Source organism: Tachypleus tridentatus, chromosome 1, assembly GCF_004210375.1.
Source record: "Tachypleus tridentatus isolate NWPU-2018 chromosome 1, ASM421037v1, whole genome shotgun sequence".
Classification (NCBI taxonomy): Eukaryota; Metazoa; Arthropoda; class Merostomata; order Xiphosura; family Limulidae; genus Tachypleus; species Tachypleus tridentatus.
Window position 1 is genome coordinate 182,590,699 of NC_134825.1, and position 18,290 is coordinate 182,608,988.

An 18,290-nucleotide genomic window follows, 5' to 3' on the forward strand; every position below is an offset into this window, starting at 1 on the left:
GTTAATATATGTTAGTGGCCCATCTCTATCCTCTTTCACTATGTTAATATATGTTAGTGGCTCATCTCTATCCTCTTTCACTATGTTAATATATGTTAGTAGCCCATCTCTATCCTCTTTCACTATGTTAATATATGTTAGTGGCCCATCTCTACCCTCTTTCACTATGTTAATATATGTTAGTGGCCCATCTCTATCCTCTTTCACTATGTTAATATATGTTAGTAGCCCATCTCTACTCTCTTTCACTATGTTAATATATGTTAGTGGCCCATCTCTACCCTCTTTCACTATGTTAATATATGTTAGTGGTCCATCTCTACCCTCTTTCACTATGTTAATATATGTTAGTGGCTCATCTCTACTCTCTTTCACTATGTTAATATATGTTAGTGGCCCATCTCTATCCTCTTTCACTATGTTAATATATGTTAGTAGCCCATCTCTACCTTCTTTCACTATGTTAATATATGTTAGTGGCCCATCTCTACCCTCTTTCACTATGTTAATATATGTTAGTGGCCCATCTCTACCCTCTTTCACTATGTTAATATATGTTAGTAGCCCATCTCTATCCTCTTTCACTATGTTAATATATGTTAGTGGCCCATCTCTATCCTCTTTCACTATGTTAATATATGTTAGTGGCCCATCTCTACCCTCTTTCACTATGTTAATATATGTTAGTAGCCCATCTCTATCCCTCTTTCACTATGTTAATATATGTTAGTGGCCCATCTCTACCCTCTTTCACTATGTTAATATATGTTAGTGGCCCATCTCTACCTTCTTTCACTATGTTAATATATGTTAGTGGCCCATCTCTACCTTTTTCACTATGTTAATATATGTTAGTGGCCCATCTCTACCTTCTTTCACTATGTTAATATATGTTAGTGGCCCATCTCTACCTTCTTTCACTATGTTAATATATGTTAGTGGCCCATCTCTACCTTCTTTCACTATGTTAATATATGTTAGTGGCCCATCTCTACCTTCTTTCACTATGTTAATATATGTTAGTGGCCCATCTCTACCTTCTTTCACTATGTTAATATATGTTAGTGGCCCATCTCTACCTTCTTTCACTATGTTAATATATGTTAGTGGCCCATCTCTACCTTCTTTCACTATGTTAATATATGTTAGTGGCCCATCTCTATCCTCTTTCACTATGTTAATATATGTTAGTGGCCCATCTCTACCTTCTTTCACTATGTTAATATATGTTAGTGGCCCATCTCTACCTTCTCTTTCACTATGTTAATATATGTTAGTGGCCCATCTCTACCTTCTTTTCACTATGTTAATATATGTTAGTGGCCCATCTCTATCTTCTTTCACTATGTTAATATATGTTAGTGGCCCATCTCTACCTTCTTTCACTATGTTAATATATGTTAGTAGGCCCATCTCTATCCCTCTTTCACTATGTTAATATATGTTAGTGGCCCATCTCTACCCTCTTTCACTATGTTAATATATGTTAGTGGCCCATCTCTACCCTCTTTCACTATGTTAATATATGTTAGTGGCCCATCTCTACCCTCTTTCCACTATGTTAATATATGTTAGTGGCCCATCTCTACCTTCTTTCACTATGTTAATATATGTTAGCGGCCCATCTCTATCCTCTATATGTTAGTGGCTTCACTATGTTAATATATGTTAGTAGCCCATCTCTATCCCTCTTTCACTATGTTAATATATGTTAGTAGCCCATCTCTACCCTCTTTCACTATGTTAATATATGTTAGTGGCCCATCTCTATCCTCTTTCACTATGTTAATATATGTTAGTGGCCCATCTCTATCCTCTTTTCACTATGTTAATATATGTTAGTGGCCCATCTCTACCTTCTTTCACTATGTTAATATATGTTAGTGGCCCATCTCTATCCCTCTTTCACTATGTTAATATATGTTAGTGGCCCATCTCTATCCTCTTTCACTATGTTAATATATGTTAGTGGCCCATCTCTATCCCTCTTTCACTATGTTAATATATGTTAGTGGCCCATCTCTACCCTCTTTCACTATGTTAATATATGTTAGTGGCCCATCTCTACCTTCTTTCACTATGTTAATATATGTTAGTGCCCATCTCTATCCTTCTCTTTCACTATGTTAATATATGTTAGTGGCCCATCTCTACCCTCTCTTTCACTATGTTAATATATGTTAGTGGCCCATCTCTACCCTCTTTCACTATGTTAATATATGTTAGTGGCCCATCTCTACCTTCTTTCACTATGTTAATATATGTTAGTGGCCCATCTCTATCCCTTTCACTATGTTAATATATGTTAGTGGCCCATCTCTATACTATGTTAATATATGTTAGTGGCCCATCTCTATCCCTCTTTCACTATGTTAATATATGTTAGTGGCCCATCTCTATCCTCTTTCACTATGTTAATATATGTTAGTGGCCCATCTCTACCCTCTTTTCCACTATGTTAATATATGTTAGTGGCCCATCTCTACCCTCTTTCACTATGTTAATATATGTTAGTGGCCCATCTCTACCTTCTTTCACTATGTTAATATATGTTAGTGGCCCATCTCTATCCCTCTTTCACTATGTTAATATATGTTAGTAGCCCATCTCTATCCCTCTTTCACTATGTTAATATATGTTAGTAGCCCATCTCTATCCCTCTTTCACTATGTTAATATATGTTAGTGGCCCATCTCTACCTTCTTTCACTATGTTAATATATGTTAGTGGCCCATCTCTATCCCTCTTTCACTATGTTAATATATGTTAGTAGCCCATCTCTATCCCTCTTTCACTATGTTAATATATGTTAGTGGCCCATCTCTACCCTCTTTCACTATGTTAATATATGTTAGTGGCCCATCTCTACCTTCTTTCACTATGTTAATATATGTTAGTGGCCCATCTCTACCTTCTTTCACTATGTTAATATATGTTAGTGGCCCATCTCTATCCCTCTTTCACTATGTTAATATATGTTAGTGGCCCATCTCTACCCTCTTTCACTATGTTAATATATGTTAGTGGCCCATCTCTATCCTCTTTCACTATGTTAATATATGTTAGTGGCCCATCTCTATCCTCTCTTTCACTATGTTAATATATGTTAGTAGCCCATCTCTATCCCCTCTTTCACTATGTTAATATATGTTAGTGGCCCATCTCTATCCCTCTTTCACTATGTTAATATATGTTAGTGGCTCCATCTCTACCTCTTTCACTATGTTAATATATGTTAGTGGCTCATCTCTACCCTCTCTTTCACTATGTTAATATATGTTAGTGGCCCATCTCTACCCTCTTTCACTATGTTAATATATGTTAGTGGCCCATCTCTACCTTCTCTTCCACTATGTTAATATATGTTAGTGGCCCATCTCTATCCTCTTTCACTATGTTAATATATGTTAGTAGGCCCATCTCTATCCCTCTTTCACTATGTTAATATATGTTAGTGGCCCATCTCTATCCCTCTTTCACTATGTTAATATATGTTAGTGGCCCATCTCTACCCTCTTTCACTATGTTAATATATGTTAGTGGCCCATCTCTACCTTCTTTCACTATGTTAATATATGTTAGTGGCCCATCTCTATCCCTCTTTCACTATGTTAATATATGTTAGTGGCCCATCTCTATCCCTCTTTCACTATGTTAATATATGTTAGTGGCCCATCTCTATCCCTCTTTCACTATGTTAATATATGTTAGTGGCCCATCTCTATCCTTCTTTCACTATGTTAATATATGTTAGTGGCCCATCTCTACCTTCTTTCACTATGTTAATATATGTTAGTAGCCCATCTCTACCCTCTTTCACTATGTTAATATATGTTAGTGGCCCATCTCTACCCTCTTTCACTATGTTAATATATGTTAGTGGCCCATCTCTATCCTCTTTCACTATGTTAATATATGTTAGTGGCCCATCTCTATCCTCTTTCACTATGTTAATATATGTTAGTGGCCCATCTCTATCCTCTTTCACTATGTTAATATATGTTAGTGGCCCATCTCTACCCTCTTTCACTATGTTAATATATGTTAGTGGCCCATCTCTATCCTCTCTTTCACTATGTTAATATATGTTAGTGGCCCATCTCTATCCCTCTTTCACTATGTTAATATATGTTAGTGGCCCATCTCTACCCTCTCTATCTTAATCACTATGTTAATATATGTTAGTGGCCCATCTCTACCCTCTTTCACTATGTTAATATATGTTAGTGGCCCATCTCTATCCTCTCTTCACTATGTTAATATATGTTAGTGGCCCATCTCTACCCTCTTTCACTATGTTAATATATGTTAGTGGCCCATCTCTACCCCTCTTTCACTATGTTAATATATGTTAGTGGCCCATCTCTATCCTCTCTTTCACTATGTTAATATATGTTAGTGGCCCATCTCTACCTTCTTTCACTATGTTAATATATGTTAGTGGCCCATCTCTACCCTCTTTCACTATGTTAATATATGTTAGTGGCCCATCTCTACCCTCTTTCACTATGTTAATATATGTTAGTAGCCCATCTCTATCCCTCTTTCACTATGTTAATATATGTTAGTGGCCCATCTCTATCCCTCTTTCACTATGTTAATATATGTTAGTGGCCCATCTCTACCCTCTTTTCACTATGTTAATATATGTTAGTGGCCCATCTCTACCCCTCTTTCACTATGTTAATATATGTTAGTGGCCCATCTCTACCTTCTTTCACTATGTTAATATATGTTAGTGGCCCATCTCTACCTTCTTTCACTATGTTAATATATGTTAGTGGCCCATCTCTACCTTCTTTCACTATGTTAATATATGTTAGTGGCCCATCTCTACCTTCTTTCACTATGTTAATATATGTTAGTGGCCCATCTCTACCTTCTTTCACTATGTTAATATATGTTAGTGGCCCATCTCTATCCTCTTTCACTATGTTAATATATGTTAGTGGCCCATCTCTACCCTTCTTTCACTATGTTAATATATGTTAGTGGCCCATCTCTACCTTCTTTTCACTATGTTAATATATGTTAGTGGCCCATCTCTACCTTCTTTCACTATGTTAATATATGTTAGTGGCCCATCTCTACCTTCTTTCACTATGTTAATATATGTTAGTGGCCCATCTCTACCCTCTTTCACTATGTTAATATATGTTAGTGGCCCATCTCTATCCTCTTTCACTATGTTAATATATGTTAGTGGCCCATCTCTACCCTCTTTCACTATGTTAATATATGTTAGTGGCCCATCTCTACCCTCTTTCCACTATGTTAATATATGTTAGTGGCCCATCTCTACCCTCTTTCCACTATGTTAATATATGTTAGTGGCCCATCTCTACCTTCTTTCACTATGTTAATATATGTTAGCGGCCCATCTCTATCCTCTTTCACTATGTTAATATATGTTAGTAGCCCATCTCTATCCTCTTTCACTATGTTAATATATGTTAGTAGCCCATCTCTACCCTCTTTCACTATGTTAATATATGTTAGTGGCCCATCTCTATCCCTCTTTCACTATGTTAATATATGTTAGTGGCCCATCTCTATCCTCTCTTTCACTATGTTAATATATGTTAGTGGCCCATCTCTATCCTCTTTTTCACTATGTTAATATATGTTAGTGGCCCATCTCTATCCCCTTTCACTATGTTAATATATGTTAGTAGCCCATCTCTATCCTCTTTCACTATGTTAATATATGTTAGTGGCCCATCTCTCTATCCCTCTTTCACTATGTTAATATATGTTAGTGGCCCATCTCTACCCTCTTTCACTATGTTAATATATGTTAGTGGCCCATCTCTACCTCTTTCACTATGTTAATATATGTTAATATATGTCTATCCTCTTTCACTATGTTAATATATCTATCCCTCTTCACTATGTTAATATATGTTAGTGGCCCATCTCTACCCTCTTTCCACTATGTTAATATATGTTAGTGGCCCATCTCTACCCTCTTTCACTATGTTAATATATGTTAGTGGCCCATCTCTACCCATCTTTTCACTATGTTAATATATGTTAGTGGCCCATCTCTATCCCTCTTTCACTATGTTAATATATGTTAGTGGCCCATCTCTATCCCTCTTTCACTATGTTAATATATGTTAGTGGCCCATCTCTATCCTCTTTCACTATGTTAATATATGTTAGTGGCCCATCTCTACCCTCTTTCACTATGTTAATATATGTTAGTGGCCCATCTCTACCCTCTTTCACTATGTTAATATATGTTAGTGGCCCATCTCTATCCTCTCTTCACTATGTTAATATATGTTAGTGGCCCATCTCTATCCTCTCTTTCACTATGTTAATATATGTTAGTGGCCCATCTCTATCCCTCTTTCACTATGTTAATATATGTTAGTGGCCCATCTCTATCCTCTTTCACTATGTTAATATATGTTAGTGGCCCATCTCTACCCTCTTTCACTATGTTAATATATGTTAGTGGCTCATCTCTACCCTTCTTTCACTATGTTAATATATGTTAGTGGCCCATCTCTACCCTCTTTCACTATGTTAATATATGTTAGTGGCCCATCTCTATCCTTCTTTCACTATGTTAATATATGTTAGTGGCCCATCTCTACCCTCTTTTCACTATGTTAATATATGTTAGTGGCTCTCTATCTCTCTTTCACTATGTTAATATATGTTAGTGGCCCATCTCTATCCCTCTTTCACTATGTTAATATATGTTAGTGGCCCATCTCTACCCTTCTTTCACTATGTTAATATATGTTAGTGGCCCATCTCTACCTCTCTTTCACTATGTTAATATATGTTAGTGGCCCATCTCTACCTTCTTTCACTATGTTAATATATGTTAGTGGCCCATCTCTACCTCTTTCACTATGTTAATATATGTTAGTGGCCCATCTCTACCCCTCTTTCACTATGTTAATATATGTTAGTGGCCCATCTCTACCTCTCTTCACTATGTTAATATATGTTAGCGGCCCATCTCTACCCTCTTTCACTATGTTAATATATGTTAGTGGCCCATCTCTACCTTCTTTCACTATGTTAATATATGTTAGTGGCCCATCTCTATCCCTCTTCCACTATGTTAATATATGTTAGTGGCCCATCTCTACCCTCTTTTCACTATGTTAATATATGTTAGTGGCCCATCTCTATCCTCTTTCACTATGTTAATATATGTTAGTGGCCCATCTCTACCCTCTCTTTCACTATGTTAATATATGTTAGTGGCCCATCTCTATCCCTCTTTCACTATGTTAATATATGTTAGTGGCCCATCTCTATCCCTCTTTCACTATGTTAATATATGTTAGTGGCCCATCTCTACCCTCTTTCACTATGTTAATATATGTTAGTGGCCCATCTCTATCCTCTTTCACTATGTTAATATATGTTAGTGGCCCATCTCTACCCTCTTTCACTATGTTAATATATGTTAGTGGCCCATCTCTATCCTCTTTCACTATGTTAATATATGTTAGTGGCCCATCTCTATCCTCTTTCACTATGTTAATATATGTTAGTAGCCCATCTCTACCCTCTTTCACTATGTTAATATATGTTAGTGGCCCATCTCTATCCTCTTCACTCACTATGTTAATATATGTTAGTGGCCCATCTCTACTATGTTAATTATATGTTGGTGGCCCTCTTTCACTATGTTAATATATGTTAGTGGCCCATCTCTACCCCTCTTTCACTATGTTAATATATGTTAGTGGCCCATCTCTATCCTCTCTTTCACTATGTTAATATATGTTAGTGGCCCATCTCTACCTTCTTTTCACTATGTTAATATATGTTAGTGGCCCATCTCTACCTCTTTCACTATGTTAATATATGTTAGTGGCCCATCTCTACCCTCTTTCACTATGTTAATATATGTTAGTGGCCCATCTCTACCTTCTTTCACTATGTTAATATATGTTAGTGGCCCATCTCTATCCTTCTTTCACTATGTTAATATATGTTAGTGGCCCATCTCTACCTTCTTTCACTATGTTAATATATGTTAGTGGCCCATCTCTATCCTCTTTCACTATGTTAATATATGTTAGTGGCCCATCTCTACCTTCTTTCACTATGTTAATATATGTTAGTGGCCCATCTCTACCTTCTTTCACTATGTTAATATATGTTAGTGGCCCATCTCTACCTTCTTTCACTATGTTAATATATGTTAGTGGCCCATCTCTACCTTCTTTTTCACTATGTTAATATATGTTAGTGGCCCATCTCTACCTTCTTCTCTTCACTATGTTAATATATGTTAGTGGCCCATCTCTACCTTCTTTCACTATGTTAATATATGTTAGTGGCCCATCTCTACCCTCTTTCACTATGTTAATATATGTTAGTGGCCCATCTCTACCCTCTTTCACTATGTTAATATATGTTAGTGGCCCATCTCTACCCTCTTTCACTATGTTAATATATGTTAGTGGCCCATCTCTATCCTCTTTCACTATGTTAATATATGTTAGTGGCCCATCTCTATCCTCTTTCACTATGTTAATATATGTTAGTAGCCCATCTCTATCCTCTTTCACTATGTTAATATATGTTAGTGGCCCATCTCTACTACCCTCTTTCACTATGTTAATATATGTTAGTGGCCCATCTCTATCCTCTTTCACTATGTTAATATATGTTAGTGGCCCATCTCTATCCTCTTTCACTATGTTAATATATGTTAGTGGCCCATCTCTACCTTCTTTCACTATGTTAATATATGTTAGCGGCCCATCTCTATCCTCTTTCACTATGTTAATATATGTTAGTAGCCCATCTCTATCCTCTTTCACTATGTTAATATATGTTAGTGGCCCATCTCTATCCTCTTTCACTATGTTAATATATGTTAGTGGCCCATCTCTACCCTCTTTCCACTATGTTAATATATGTTAGTGGCCCATCTCTACCCTCTTTCACTATGTTAATATATGTTAGTAGCCCATCTCTATCCTCTTTCACTATGTTAATATATGTTAGTGGCCCATCTCTACCCTCTTTCCACTATGTTAATATATGTTAGTGGCCCATCTCTACCCTCTTTCACTATGTTAATATATGTTAGTGGCCCATCTCTACCCTCTTTCACTATGTTAATATATGTTAGCGGCCCATCTCTATCCTCTTTCACTATGTTAATATATGTTAGTAGGCCCATCTCTATCCTCTTTTCACTATGTTAATATATGTTAGTGGCTCATCTCTATCCTCTTTCACTATGTTAATATATGTTAGTGGCCCATCTCTGCCCTCTTCCACTATGTTATATATGTTAGTGGCCCATCTCTACCCTCTTTCACTATGTTTATATATGTTAGTGGCCCATCTCTACCTTCTTTCACTATGTTAATATATGTTAGCTTGCCCATCTCTATCCTCTTTCACTATGTTATATATGTTAGTAGCCCATCTCTATCCTCTTTCACTATGTTAATATATGTTAGGTGCCCATCTCTATCCTCTTTCACTATGTTAATATATGTTAGTGGCCCATCTCTATCCTCTTTTCACTATGTTATTATATGTTAGTGGCCCATCTCTACCTTCTTTCACTATGTTAATATATGTTAGTGGCCCATCTCTACCTTCTTTCACTATGTTAATATATGTTAGTGGCCCATCTCTACCCTCTTCCACTATGTTAATATATGTTAGTGGCCCATCTCTACCCTCTTTCACTATGTTAATATATGTTAGTGGCCCATCTCTATCCTCTTTCACTATGTTAATATATGTTAGTGGCCCATCTCTATCCTCTTTCACTATGTTAATATATGTTAGTGGCCCATCTCTACCCTCTTTCCACTATGTTAATATATGTTAGTGGCCCATCTCTACCTTCTTTCACTATGTTAATATATGTTAGTATTTACATCTCTATCCTCTTTCACTATGTTAATATATGTTAGTAGCCCATCTCTATCCTCTTTCACTATGTTAATATATGTTAGTGGCCCATCTCTACCCTCTTTCCACTATGTTATATATATGTTAGTGGTCCATCTCTACCCTCTTTCACTATGTTAATATATGTTAGTGGCCCATCTCTATCCTCTTTCACTTATGTTAATATATGTTGGTGGCCCATCTCTACCCTCTTTCACTATGTTAATATATGTTAGCGGCCCATCTCTATCCTCTTTCACTATGTTAATATATGTTAGTGGCCCATCTCTATCCTCTTTCACTATGTTAATATATGTTAGTAGCCCATCTCTATCCTCTTTCACTATGTTAATATATGTTAGTGGCCCATCTCTACCCTCTTTCACTATGTTAATATATGTTAGTGGCTCATCTCTACTCTCTTTCACTATGTTAATATATGTTAGTGGCTCATCTCTACCCTCTTTCACTATGTTAATATATGTTAGTGGCTCATCTCTACTCTCTTTCACTATGTTAATATATGTTAGTGGCCCATCTCTACCCTCTTTCCACTATGTTAATATATGTTAGTGGCTCATCTCTACTCTCTTTCACTATGTTAATATATGTTAGTGGCCCATCTCTACCCTCTTTCACTATGTTAATATATGTTAGTGGCCCATCTCTATCCTCTTTCACTATGTTAATATATGTTATGTGGCCCATCTCTACCCTCTTTCCACTTTATGTTAATATATGTTAGTAGCCCATCTCTGCCCTCTTTCACTATGTTAATATATGTTGGTGGGCCCATCTCTACCTTCTTTCACTATGTTAATATATGTTAGTGGCCCATCTCTACCTTCTTTCACTATGTTAATATATGTTAGTGGCCCATCTCTACCTTCTTTCACTATGCTAATATATGTTAGTGGCCCATCTCTACCTTCTTTCACTATGTTAATATATGTTAGTGGCCCATCTCTACCCTCTTTCACTTTGTTAATATATGTTAGTGGCTCATCTCTACTCTCTTTCACTATGTTAATATATGTTAGTGGCTCATCTCTACTCTCTTTCACTATGTTAATATATGTTAGTGGCCCATCTCTACCCTCTTTCCACTATGTTAATATATGTTAGTGGCCCATCTCTACCTTCTTTCACTATGTTAATATATGTTAGTGGCCCATCTCTACCCTCTTTCACTTTGTTAATATATGTTAGTGGCTCATCTCTACTCTCTTTCACTATGTTAATATATGTTAGTGGCTCATCTCTATCCTCTTTCACTATGTTAATATATGTTAGTAGCCCATCTCTACCCTCTTTCCACTATGTTAATATATGTTAGTGGCCCATCTCTACCTTCTTTCACTATGTTAATATATGTTAGTGGCCCATCTCTACCCTCTTTCACTTTGTTAATATATGTTAGTGGCTCATCTCTACTCTCTTTCACTATGTTAATATATGTTAGTGGCTCATCTCTACTCTCTTTCACTATGTTAATATATGTTAGTGGCTCTTTCCAATACATTAACTTATGGACACATATTTTCTAACTTTCGGCTTAGTTATTACAAGTTCCAGTCTTTCCAAATATTACACTGGATCATTGACAAATTAAAAAACACTACTATTCATAAATAATAAACAACAAAGTTCCATTAAGGAAAGTCCATGTTTATTTCTTTTTCCTTGTGTCTACTACTATTATTTACTGTTTAGTATGAACACTATAGAATTTAAAGTAAGTTTTACCTGATCAAATGAAAATTTTCAAATTGAAATTCACAGAATCAACCATTTCATAAACAAATGACTGAGGGAAATACTAAATCTGAAGATAATACAGTGACTGGTTTTAGGAAATGTTCCGTATTTCACGGAAACTAGATATAAAAAAAAAAACTTTCATAATTGTATAACTGTTTTAAATTCAATTTGAAAATATACACATTTCAAGCTCACAGCTAACCTAAACAAATGTATTTTATTTCAGCGACTCACTGAGACTATGAAATCTAACTCATAATTCTCAAGAACTATTTTCCATGCTCATACAATACTTCATAACAGTTACATAAACATTTTATTCAAGCCTGCAGATATAAGACTGACTTCAAATATAAAGATTTCATATTTTTTATTTGTTTTACAAATCAGATCACTCCACAAATATAAGAAAATTCATTTAGTTAAAGCTACAATTTTTTTTTACATCTTAATAAAAGTAAAAGCATTATGATACAGTCACAATGAATTTCAACAAAAACCACTGGTAATAATATACAAACATCAGCGCTCACATCGGTAAAGCCAACATTAAGTTTACATATGTATATATGGGTGGGTGGTATGAAAACATCTGCATCTAGTCATTATGCAACTAACAGAGACAAAATTACAAACAACAGAAAACAGAAATACATAAAAACGAGTTTTTATAAATACAAAAGAAAATGAAATTAGCTTTTGAATTTCAAGTCTGTTTTCATTCAAGTAACTCTAAGTTTTTGTGTAAAAACAAACAAATGGAAAAGATGGTTCATTCTCATATATAGCAACAATGAAAAGATTCTGCAAGTTTATCTTAAAAACAGGACATCTTGTGTTGGAGCTGCATTTAAAACAGTGTCTCAAGTGGAAGTTCTAATGGCAAATTATGCATTTTACATAAAACTAAAAAGGAACTATAACTGAAAAATGAATTCTGTTAACCACTAAAGAAAACTTTTGTGTCATGCTGGATAAATGTGAAATTGTCAATCAGATGGGATACCCACACCCCTTTTTTGTAATAACTAAATACAAATTACACATCTTCAGTTTCCATGTTTAACAAATTTAATTTGTCAGATTTACCATCTTCATCACACCCATATCTATAATTTCTTTTCCCAACAGATATGAATGTGTTTTCTATAGAAGAAGAATCTTCATTTCCTGCTTCTTCAGCTTCCCCTTCATACTCATTCAAGTGATCCAGACTCACCAGGTGACCTGCATGACGACTACAAGAACCATCATCCTTCCGTCTCTTGTTACACTTTGTACTTGATGGTAACCCCACAACACATTCTGGCATAAGAAATTTTCCAGAAACACTGGAATTATTACACGTTTCCATAGTATCACTGACTGTATCACTCGTAGTGTTAGAATTCCCATAGCATGTGGTTTCATTAACATCATCTTTCTTCTTCAAACTTTTTGGAGGTCTATTGGCGGGCTTTTGAAAAATTATTTTCGCATTTACGTCTGCTACTGGTAATTTTTCGTTTTCTCCTTTGCTTTTTTCTTTTTTTAGTTGTTTTAAGAAGGACAATGCTACTTGTGAATTTGACTCGTCAGACATTTCAAATGACGATACATCAGTTAACGAATACTTAGTCCATTTTTCTGGATGTCTTTTAAAACCTGGCATGGTTTTATTATCAATTTTTCTCTTCTTAGGCGCAAATCCACGTGGTCTTACAAACTTATCATTAGGAGAAAATTCTACGTCTTCTAATGATTCCGGATCTGGTTTTAACCAGTTCCTACATTTACTGCTTTGCATAGTCTCCCATTCTCTGTGTTGTTTTTCTATTGGAGTTAACCCATCAAACACAGAGTTCAGTCTTGAACAGAACGATTCATTATTACCTTTCAATTTGAAGTCTTCACCATCCTGGCTTGAACCTTGTTGATTAGTCATTAGTAAAAGAATTGATAACAGCAATAAATTTACTTCAACGTGTTATTTACGCATAGCCTAAACGTAACGTTACCCATAAATTCAGTTCACTTTACAGGCAGAGGTGTCCTCTTACGGCAATTGCTTCTTTCCATATCAAAATTGTTTTTTTTTTTTAATAAATAAAATTCATAAAATTTTAAAGGGACAAAAAAGAAACTTAATAGCCCATCGAGACTGTACTTTTTAACTCTCAAGTAGAACCACATCTTACTACTCCTGTATTGAACCAATCTTTTCTTGAGCTCAGTAAATTTTTCTGCCTCTCCCACTCTTGAAGGCAGGTCATTCCGAAAGTCTTTTTTGTTTGTTTGTTTGTTTTGGAATTTCGCACAAAGCTACTCGAGGGCTATCTGTGCTAGCCGTCCCTAATTTAGTAGTGTAAGACTAGAGGGAAGGCAGCTAGTCATCAACACCCACCGCCAACTCTTTAACCAACGAATAGTGGGATTGATCGTAACATTATACGCCCCCCACGGCTGGGAGGGCGAGCATGTTTAGCGCGACGCGGGCGCAAACCCGCGACCCTCGGATTACGAGTCACACGCCTTACGCACTTGGTCATGCCAGGCCGCTCCGAAAGTCAACCACCCTGTTTAAAAAGTAATACTGCTTCAACTGCAAACGAGTCTTCCGCTGCCAAAATTTGAATTTATGACACTTTGTCATAAACACAGAAAAGTTTGATGGATCTGTATTACCAATACCATGAATAACCTTAAACACCTCAATAAAACCCTCTCTGATCCTTCTCCTCTCAAGAGAAAATAAATTTAAAGATTTTAGTCTCTTTTCGTTAAACAATCCCATCATCGCAGGTAGCATTCTAGTATCTCTCCAACAATTCAATATTCCTCTTGAAGAAGGAAGCCCAAAACTGTACAAAGTACTTTAAATGAGACCTTACAAGGGTTTTGCCAAATTTACACGAATATTTATAATATTGGAACAAAATATATTAAAATTGGGCACGTAATATATTAAAATAAGCGGTTCAAGAATTTTATAAGTAAAGGTCTTAAATTCCACAGTAATATTTTAGTGTAACTAATTAAACGGCTTAATATATATGTAAAAACGGCTGGTTTGGATTGAGAAAATTTTTATCCCAAACCAGCCGTTTTTTACATATATATTTTTCTCTATAAGTGGTTTTCTCGTCATCACTGATTAAACGGCTTAATCTTGTAGAACCTTGAATTTGAATAGAAATTTCGTTAAAGAACTTTTTAAACATATTTAATATTCTTAACTAAGAATCTGCCAGCGCTATTTAATTTAATAATTTCTTCTTGGTATACATAAACTGTTAATAAAATAACGTTATTTTTTAGCATTTTGTTTAACAATTCGTGATAAAAGATACTGACTGACTTTTATAAACTGATTTATTGCGCCATTTTACTTACCTCTATGAGATTTATATCGATCTACAGTCGATATATGATATTGAAAATGCATTACGAAAATGTTGATGTGCATTATGATCATAGAGATGTCGTTTTCTAAACATGGAACTTCTGACAGGCAGACAGAATTTTTCAAAGCAAGTTCACTAACCAAAAGGCGTTAAACAACTGGTTAAAGATATCTGTTGCTGATTCACTTATTTAACAAACTCTTGAGTCCGTGATGACGAGAAAACCCACTTGTAGAAAAAATATATAAGTTAAAACGACTGGTATGAGTTGAGAAAATTTTTTATGTAGAGGAGCGAACAACGTTTTGACCTTCTTCGGTCATCGTCAGGTTCACAAAGAAAGAAAGAGGTAACTGACCGATAGCTAACCACATATTTGAAGGGGGTTGTGTAACTGAGTGTAGGAATGTAGAGGGTATGCTTAGATGTTTGATTATATTTTTTAATATTGGTATAAAGGTGTTCCTTTGTATTGGTTTATTTTGGGCTTCAGTTGTTGTATAAGTAAGGCTTCTTTAGTTTTGCGTTTATGTTTGTTTCTTTATTTAATATTTGGGTGTTTTTCATGGTTATGTTGTGTTTGTTTGATTTGCAGTGTTCGAAAACGTGTGAAGGTGACTTTTTGTGTTCTTTGTATCTGGTGTCCATTTTTCTACTTGTTTTTCCAATATAGAAGTCGTGGCAGTTATCACATTGTATTTTATAAATAATGTTGGTGTTGTGTTTGTCAGTGTAGATTTTACATAGTATAGACCTCAGTTTTGTGCCTGATTTTTGAATAAATTTACTATTAAGTGGAATGTCATATTTTGTTACTAGTTTTTGCAAAATATTGGTTATTTTTCTGTTGATGTCGGGAATATATGGTATTCAGCAGTATATGGTTTCGTGATTTTTTAATTTGTGGGATATATTTACCTTTGTTAGTTGATTTTGCTTTTTGTGTAGGTGTGTGCGTATAATGTTTTCCATGGTATGTGGAGGAAACTTATTGATGTTGATAAAGTATTATTTTATTTTGTCTGATTCGTCGTTAATTTTATCTAGTGAGCATAATTTTATGGCTGTGTTTATTTGGTTTCTTAGTATGTTGAGTTTTTGTTTTGTTTCATGTGCTGAGTCCCGAGGAATGTATAGTCCAGTATGAGTGATTTTTCAGTGGATTTCTGTTTTAAATTGTGTGTCAGTTCTTGTAATTTTGAGGTTAAGAAATGATATTTGATTGCTTTCTTCTTGTTCACATGTGAAGTTAATGTTGAGATGTATAGAGTTTATGTGATTGAAAAAATTAAGTATGTGTTCTGTAGATGTGAATCCCGACACGATTACTCGTTAACTAAAAGACTAATTTTTGTCCTAGTATTTGATGAGTAATCAGATAAAATGTACCTCTCTTGACTATAACGACTCTTCAAATATCACAAACCGTTTCTGTGTGTTTTATTCTTCAAAGAAATCGGAAAAGTTGAAGATGTGTTACTTCAAGGAGGTTTTGTTATCGGAGATCGATGTGTTGAAGCCTCTAGCAAACAACATCAAGCAAAAATGAACATTGGAATTTAAATGCATTCACTTCGTGAAACTATTTGACGCGGAAGAAAACTCTGTACAAGTGTGTAAAGTAGGAGAAACTCTGGACCGGAAACCTAATGTGAGATAAGAATATAAGAAAATTAACGAAAACTATAAAGACTAACAGACAAAAACTGATGAATGACATGGACCAGGATGACCTATTGCAACAAAAACAATGTAAACCATAAGTCTCAGCTGCAAACAGAAAGGTGCTTCTATAAGTCGTGCACAAACCATTAGGATTTGACTGTTTGAAATGTGTCGTATGATGAGAATTCAATTCAACCTTGGAACCCTCGTATGCTACTTTCACTGTCTACGTTGCTGAAAATAAAGTAATGATTTTGGGTACATTTTCATAAGACAGACTATATTCCTTGGCTTACCTGAATGATTATATTACATCACGCAAATATTTAAACGTCCGTGGATGCTACCCGTTAATTATCAAGGTAACACGACGATGCAGCCATCCGCTATATTACTTATGATTTGTTTTAAGAGCGTAAGTACAATCCTCATACGTTAATGATTTGAGAATATGTGAGGCGTACTGTTTAAGTAAGGTTAATACGGCTAAAACTCAAACATTATTACCCCAGGAACTGTTAGAATCTATGTCACGACAGTTCAACTGACGATTAATGCACACAGTTGTCCAACACGCTATAAAAATAGAGTTTCTAATATTTGGCCAGTTAACGTATGAACCCAAACTAAATTAGACGTATATTTCATAGTATACATTGAAATAATATTTGGGTAAAAAAAAAGTTCTAGACATTTATAAATGCATGTACATAAAGCTTTTAATTATTGTTATTTAAGTTTGTTTCTTTGAAGTTAAGCACAAAGCTATATAATGGGCTATCTGTGCTGCTTTTTTTATTATATTAACAAAAATATTTTCTTTTTCTCTGTCATGGTCCTACGGAAGATCTCGGTGGCTAAGCGGTAAGTCTAAAAATTGGGTTTCGATACTCGAGGTGACCAGAGTATAAATAGTTCATTGTGTAGCTTTATATCTCAGGATGGCTGGAATGGGTATTAACACTTTTACTAGGCCCGGCATGCCCAAGCTTGTTAAGGCGTTCAACTCATAATCCGAGGGTCGCGGGTTCGAATCCCGGTCGCACCAAACATTCTCGCCCTCACAGCCGTGGGGGCGTAAAAATGTGAGAGTCAATCCCACTATTCGTTGGTAAAAGAGTAGCCCAAGAGTTGGCGGTGGGTGGTGATGACTAGCTGCCTTCCGTCTAGTCTTACACTGCTAAATTAGGGACGGCTATCGTAGATAGCCCTCGAGTAGCATTGCGCAAAATTCAAAAAACAACAAAACACTTTTACTATTAAAGCAAAAAACAACGTTTCGACCTTCTTAGATCATCTTCAGATTATCAAAAGGTTTTCTTTGCTTTATTAGTAAAGGTGTTAATACCCATACCAGCCATTCAGATATATTTTTATTTCAAGTGGGTTTCTCATAATCACGGATTGTGTAACTTTATGTTTAACAACAATAACAAAATACAGACAAATCTTTATGAGTGAAAAATAATTAAAATCAAAAGGTTAACATTTTGAAATTGATCGATTGATTTTATTTATCTCTTTACATAAGTATCTTGAATTGTAAACATATGTGAAAAATATTATTTTTCTTGTAATTTTAAT

The 18,290-nt window shown here is 35.2% G+C and overlaps 2 protein-coding genes across 3 annotated transcripts in view; both read right to left on the reverse strand.

The window, feature by feature from the left end:
- Positions 1–18,290, reverse strand: part of LOC143231917 (cytokine receptor-like) — a 259,166-nt gene that overhangs the window by 76,244 nt on the left and 164,632 nt on the right. The window lies entirely within an intron of this gene.
- Positions 12,012–13,696, reverse strand: LOC143231857 (uncharacterized). The gene has a single exon (XM_076466597.1). The coding sequence runs from the start codon at positions 13,580–13,582 to the stop codon at positions 12,698–12,700; it is 885 nt and encodes a 294-aa protein (XP_076322712.1). The 5' UTR covers positions 13,583–13,696; the 3' UTR covers positions 12,012–12,697.

Excerpts from the sequence above, each read along its gene's own strand:
- LOC143231857 (XM_076466597.1), bottom strand. The coding sequence starts at position 13,582 with ATGACTAATCAACAAGGTTCAAGCCAGGATGGTGAAGACTTCAAATTG.